At 36.8% G+C, this 7,384-nt stretch overlaps 1 protein-coding gene across 1 annotated transcript; it reads left to right on the forward strand.

The window, feature by feature from the left end:
* The first annotated feature begins 3,846 nt into the window (after window positions 1-3,846).
* Window positions 3,847-7,158, forward strand: SmF (small ribonucleoprotein particle protein SmF). Its single transcript, XM_014241662.3, has 2 exons — window positions 3,847-4,140; window positions 6,797-7,158. The coding sequence occupies exons 1-2, from the start codon at window positions 3,963-3,965 to the stop codon at window positions 6,886-6,888; spliced, it is 270 nt and encodes an 89-aa protein (XP_014097137.1). The 5' UTR covers window positions 3,847-3,962; the 3' UTR covers window positions 6,889-7,158.
* Window positions 7,159-7,384: the final 226 nt, after the last annotated feature.

A 7,384-nucleotide genomic window follows, 5' to 3' on the forward strand; every position in this document is an offset into this window, starting at 1 on the left:
TACCACCAGTGCAGAAGTAAGAGCTTTCGCACTTCTGCTGGCGCATTTCTCAGAGACAATTCCGGTAAACCTGTGTCAACCGGTGGTCGAACACAAACCATATTGCTCTGATTGGAGTGTCGCAACACAGCTGTTTATTGCGGATTCGATCAAGTGGCCTATGGCCTCGGTATTACGAAATAATGTTGAACACGCTTAAAGCTGCAAGGCTACATGCGAATCAGCATGCATACAGAGCAGGCAGATCAACTAATGCTGCTCAGACATCCAAAGTTCGTTGGATGGAGGTGAGGTAATGTTATGTGACTTTCTAGACATCGAAAATGCTTCTTACAAACGTCTCACGGAAGCGTGGCAAGAGCACTGGCGAAAATTAATGTGGCAGCACCGGTACGCAGATGGATGGAGGCCGTACTAAGCACTAGGATAGCTGAAACTACAGGAGGGGATATTCGTCTCGGCGCAAGGAGGGGCTGCCCACAGGGTGAAGTGCTATTCCCCCAACTATAAAATGGAATTCGCTGACAAGAATATGTAAATGACATTGTCATTTTAGTCAAGGGCAAATTCGTAGACACTTTCTGTGACATAGTACAAAGGGGACTAGTCCTGGCAAAGAGGTGGTGAAGTGGGGTTGGATTGAACATTAATCCTCCGAAAGCCACCCTCGTTCCGTTCACGAGACCAAGGACTCTACCAGGTCTTGGAAGCAGAAAGAAGGAGATGGCTAATTTGGTCAAATACCTGGGCCTCACGCTGGATACCACTCTTCGATGGAAGTAGCATGGGCACCTAAACATAGCCAAGGCTACAAAAGCTCTTATGGTGTGCAACCGACTTGCAGGCAAAACCTGGGGCTACAACCCAAGGATTATCAGGTGGATTTTCACCATGATCGTGAGACCGATTATTACATATGGCACAGTATCCTCGGCTTCAAAAGCATCACACACTTCGGTAGGACTTCAACTATCGAAGCTGCAACGACTTGCCTACATCTGCGCGTCGGGGGCAATGCGTAAGTGTCCGACAGCAGCACTGGAAGTGATGTTGGATCTCACACCGCTACATGTGGTAATCAATTAAGCAGCCAAACATACAATGCTTCAAATGACAGCAGAACGGTTTGGCAGAAGGAAGGTAATCTGGTTCCAGCAGATGAAAGCCATAAGTGATGAAATACTCTTATCTCAAGGGACACCTTCACCAAAATGGTTAACTTCACTAGGAAGTTTAAAGTTATCCTTAGGACCAAGGCGGAATGGAATGATTCCACGCTGGACCTGCTAGGAAGGGTATTTTCGAAGCATATTCCAAGCGAAAGTCTATGCTATAAGTCGGTGTGTAGAGATAAACCTCCAACCCAACTATCGCAACGAAAGTATTGGCATACTCAGCGATAGTCAAGCGGAACTAAAAGTTATGAAGTTAAATCGCTAATGGCGCAGGAGTGCATCGCATCCCAGTGCACTTTATTTGGGTGCCTGGTCAAAGGTTATAGGCTGAGGAGCTTGCCCGCTCTACAGCTTCCAAGAATGGTAGGACCGGAACCGTACATTGACGTTGGTCCCCACACAATAAGGAGCTGCTCCGTAATGAGGAAAGGTAGGCAGGGAGAGACATTGGCAACAACTTCAAGGCATGCGCCATGCCAGGTTGCTAATGGGTGATTACCCGGCCATTGCAAGTTCAAGAAACCCTTATACAACATGGGCCTGATCGCTTGTGCAAACTGCCGGCAGCAGTTCTGCAGACGCAAGATTTAGACCCTCGGATCCATGTTTCCAAATAGGGATCAGATCGCCTTACTAGCACCTAACAGTATAATGTATTTCATCAATGTGCTGGGGCTTAATGACTCGTTGCGACAAGGGCAAAATAGACCTTAGGTCGCGGTTCTTAAGTGATTTTCTAATCTAATATATTTTTGTAGAAAAGTCGGAGAATCCTTTCAATTGACTAAATATTGGATAAGCTGCGACTCATACAGGAAGAGCGTGGTCCGCTTTAGAATATCTATATGTACCATATGTAGGGTTTTATGGAAATGTAATAAAGTATGCTAAAGAAAAATATTTAGTAAACTTGAAATGAATAATATGATCTTTAAAATAAGCGCTATATCAAAAAAAAAGTTCTAAAATATTGGGAGTTTGAATTTTCACTTTTCAGAAAAGATAAACATGCACAAATTGTATTAACGTGTTGCAAAATATACTTAATAGATAACTAGCAACTCTAAGTAAATAAATGAACGGATTATCCAAGTAGAGATACTTTTTTCAAAGCCTTTTTTTGACAGATCACGCATTTACAAATCGTTCAACTTTATTACGAAAATTCAAGTTCTATAAAGAATGAGTTTCGGGCGCTTCGCTTAACTTGTGGTCAACAAAATCGACCTACTGTGCGTACTATTCACAACACCATCACCCAGTATTCATTATTGGAAAATATAGCGGCGTAGCTGAGAGTGTACACAAAGACCGTGGAGAGTCGATTCGGCGCCGTTCGCAGCAACTCGGACTGAAATTGAAAGTATAAAATGCAGATTATGCAAGAACTGAAGTCGGTCGACATTCCCAAGCGACATCGCTTCCCTCTATGGGTTTCAAGAAGATCCGACGTCATCGAGAATTTTGTTCAGCGATGAGGCTCATTTCTGGCTCAATGAGTATGTAAACAAGCAAAATAGTCGCATTTGGGACGAAAAGAAACTTAAAGAGCTTCACGACCTGCCATTTCATCCAGAAAAAACAAAGGTTTGGTGTGGTTTGTGGGGCGCTGGAATCATTGGTTTATATTTTTTCAAAATTGATGCCGGTGAGAACGGATCCGTCAATGGCGACCGTTATCGCGCCATGATAACCGACTATTTGGTACCTGAAATTCAAGCTCGTGATCTCGGCGACATTTGGTTTCAACAAGACGGCGCCACTTCCCACACATCTCAAAAACAATGGATTTATTGAGAGAACACTTCGGTGATATCACACTGTTGGCCGTTTTTCTTGTGAGGATATGTAAAGTCTAAAGTCTATGCGGACAATCCCGCTTCGATTCAGGCCCTGGAGCAAACCATCTCACGTGTCCTTAACCATCTGAGACGTAGCCTCGGCCAACATTTCAAATAATGCCAAAGGATTTTCTTTCGAATGACAATTAACATTCCCAATTAAATTTGAATTATCTGTGAACATTTTTCTAGTTTTCTTTAAAAAAGTAGGGAATCTCGAAATGGATCACCCTATATAAGTATGAATCCATATCAGTTAACATTAAATCTTCAAATTAATTAATTTTTAACAATTTAACGAATGTATTTAATAATTTGGGAAAAATTTAGAATACTGTCCCACGCATTCGGGAATAAAATGCCTATCGTCGGATAACCGCGGAAAAGTTTTCGAGACATAAACGTTTAAAGTTGAACATTTCAACGATCTAAATTTCGTATTTTTTCAATTTTAAATGAATTTTACACGTATATTTTTCTCGTTTATATCCACTAACACTTCCTTAATTCGTTTGTAGACATTTATTTTACATTATATAATACAAAAGTAGCTTTAATTCCGCCCATGCCCATATCATTTCCGAAATCCTGGATATTCTAAAGCCGATCAAGACTAAATGTCAAACGACGCGATTGCGTTTGTTTTGAATATCAAATGTCAAAATTTTACTTCCCATTCGGCACAGCAAAATGTAAAATTTGTTTACAATATAGGAAATGTTTTAACCCCAACTCAACACAAAGAAAATTGTTATCATTTGACACACAGCTTTAGTACACTTTATCGATAAATGAATAAGATGATTGAGATCGAATCGGATTTCTCGATATATTTAATTGTTGGCGAATCGTTGATTCGTACATGTTAGGAAGAAGCTTGTTGATAAACGTGTTTGGTGTTAATTGCCGGTGTTTTGCTTTGCTTAAAAATAAATAAAATTTAATTATGTCAGCTGCTATGCCCATTAATCCAAAACCATTTCTTAATGGTTTAACTGGTAAAGCGGTTATAATAAAACTAAAATGGGGTCACGAATATAAAGGATATTTGGTTTCCGTGGATGGCTACATGAATATGCAGCTGGCCAATACCGAGGAACATACCGCCGATGGTCAAGTAACAGGTAAAATTTTTGGCTGCGATCTAGAATAGCATCCTTTGAATTCGGTGTCAAAATGGGTATGTACGGATAGAGGCCGTTCTTTACGTTTCTCGTTTTTGAAATATTATTTAAAGTGCGTGTTTTTTTTATGCTTTTTAATGAATTTTACACGTGTATTTTTAACCTTTATATTCACAACACTTAACTAGTTAGTTTCTACACATTTCTTTTGTGTAAAATAGTGAAAAACTAACTGTAATTCAATATTGAGATTCTAATTTTTTTCTCATTCTCTTTCCTTGATTATGAAGATTAGGGAATTTTGAACAGTTGATTTCAAAAAAAGGCGGAAAATAAACCCGCTAACAGTATCTGACAAACGCAGTGCGAATTGTAAGTTTGTTTGGTAAATGTATAGTTTAGGTTCCCCAATGAAGGAGGCCGCGAAAATTTAATTTTTTTATTTATTTAAATCGTCTTTTTTTGACGCGAAGATTACAAATTCAGATCACTAGCTGTAATTACCCGTTCAACAAATTAGACAATTTCTTGTGAACAAAAAATTATGAAGAAATGTAACACGTACAATTTCTTTTACATCGCGATCTGATGGTATGGACGAAGATCACTTAGCTGTAATTACCCGTTCAACAAATTAGACATTTTCTTGTAAAAAAAAAAATTAAGAAGAAATGTAACAGGTACAATTTCTTTTACATCGCGATCTGATGGTATGGACGAAAAGAGGAGATCGGCGAAATCCTTTCTGCACTGGCGGCCTTCAGATGCGCTTCAAAAAAAATAACTCTGGTCGGTCCAACACCGGATTTGTTATATAATTATGAGCAAATTCAATGCGCTTTCGCCTGTTTACAAGTGAAATATATGGTTTCCTTTGAGCGACTCTACCATGATATCCAGCTTTTCGTAAAATTTTTCTAGCAGTTTCGGCACAAATTGTTTTTAATGGTTATATTTACGTTTTGAATAATCTTGGTGGACGTAATTTGAGGGTTAACTTTCACCATTTTTATTATGTTCCGTTCTTCCCGGGCTGATAATATTTTCGGACGGCCAGATCGAGGGTTTGAAGTTAAAATTCCGGTTTTTTTTTAATTTTTTTACGACGCGCTGGACAGAAGAATACGTTCTTCCAATAGTTTGCCAAATATTTCTGAAACTTTCGCCATCTCCACAACTTAATGATAACTTTTCTTCCCGACAGACTAATTTCTTTTCTTTTGGTTTCCATTTTTTTAAATATTATTAAAACACGTCACGAGCTCTTTAAACGACTAATTAAGCTAACTGAACGCAGACTTAATGGTGCCTATGTTTACTTGTTCTTACTCTAAAATCCCGTTATCACAAAAATGAAAATAGGAATATACATTTTTATTTACATTTGCAATTTAAACTTAAGATGATAAAGAAGAAATACATGCAGAAAATTTGAACTGAATTACCTATTTACATTGTGTTTTTACTTCACTTAAAAAAATGGGTCGGGTGAACGCAGACTTTATTGGCTATGTGTATATTTTTATCCATACCCATTTTAACCGTGAAATCGTGTGAGGGTATACTTAAGTTTCCCCAAAAGGAGTTCGACGCGAATAAATTGAGAACACCTCGGTATTGGACCGACCAACGCAAAAAGGAGTTTTACGCGAATAAACTGACGACACCTCGGTGTTGGGCCGACCAGGGTTATTATTTTGCAGCACGGCTGAAGACCGCCAGTGTAGAAAAGAATTCTACGCGAAAAACTAATAATGTGTTACTTATTTCCTGCCTTTGGGTATTATCTGTTTTCTTTATTCCTTTTGGTTCCTTTGTAAAATTTTTAGATAAGGTAACACTGATTATTTATTAGAGTGCAATCCTTTTGTTATTGTGTGAATAAAAAGGATTGAAGAAAAGTTTGAACTTTGAAAGCATATACATATATTAAAAACCATAAGTCAGCGGGGGATGCTATTCTAAATTCCAGCCAGGTTCTGAGTATGATAATGGGAAAAATTTTAATTTACATTGTTCAAATAATATATCCTAATTGTATATACGCAGGACGTGATACTTTGACAAATTTGCAACACTGCTGTCGTGATTGCCATCTCGAACGCACCCATACTCATGTTCTTTGTGGATAGAAACCTAAGTTAACTGCAGTTTTATAGACTCGATCATTATGGGAAGGATTTTTTTTTTGTAACATAAAATTAAATATTATTAAATATGGACTTGATTTACGGATTTTCGTGTATTGTTGTCATATTAAACTAAACGAATTATTTTATTAAGAAACAGTAGTTATACACAAAAATGAAGTGTTTGGTTGTAAGGATATGTATAAAAAGTTTGTGCTTTTTTTTGACAATTATTTGGCCAAAATACCAAAAGTTTAAAATGTATATGTATATCCAACATCTTCTCTTTTGAAAATAAAACAGCCCCAATAGGAAGTGTAGAAAAAAATTGAACAAAACATCGAAAACTCCCGCAGAACATCTGTTACATGCCCCATTGTTTTTAAAAAACCACTAAGACCTTTAGAACCATCAAAGTTATATATGACCCATATACCTTTTACTTTTGTGTTTGTTCTACTTATATAATAACATACAACACCGATAAAAATATATATATTAATACAGACTATAATTTTTTATTTCAGGAAATTTAGGGGAAGTTCTTATACGTTGTAACAACGTATTATATATAAAAGGTGTAGATGATGAGGATGAGGAGGGTGAAATGAGAGATTAAAGTGATATATGAAAAAATGTGAAAATCCCAAGAACGAAATAATGCAGCAGGTTTTTAGAATTAAGCTATGTTATGTGCATATAATTAAAGTTTGTATTAGAATTATAATAATTATAATTTAAAGATATTAAAAATTCCTTTAAATATACACTTTTAGGGATTTTAAAATCTTAAAAGAGTATATCTTGAATTACTCAAAACCTGAAGTAAAATTGAAAAAGGAAAAATAAATAAAGGAATAAAAAATATATGAAAATGCGACTTTAATAATATTTTTGATAATTTATGTGAGAATTATAAATCTCATTTTTAATCGAACGCGAAATGGATTTGTATTGTACTCTTGCTTTCACCTGATTTTACAGCGTATACACCACGAAACAAGCCACATTATCAAAGAGAAATACTGCGAAACGTTTACTATATTTCGAAGAGTATATCCACGATAACGAATTTTGGGAATCTCTAGTTCTTACAGATGAGTACAAATTTAATT

The sequence above is a fragment of the Bactrocera oleae genome, chromosome 5 (assembly GCF_042242935.1).
Source record: "Bactrocera oleae isolate idBacOlea1 chromosome 5, idBacOlea1, whole genome shotgun sequence".
In the NCBI taxonomy this organism is placed as follows: Eukaryota; Metazoa; Arthropoda; class Insecta; order Diptera; family Tephritidae; genus Bactrocera; species Bactrocera oleae.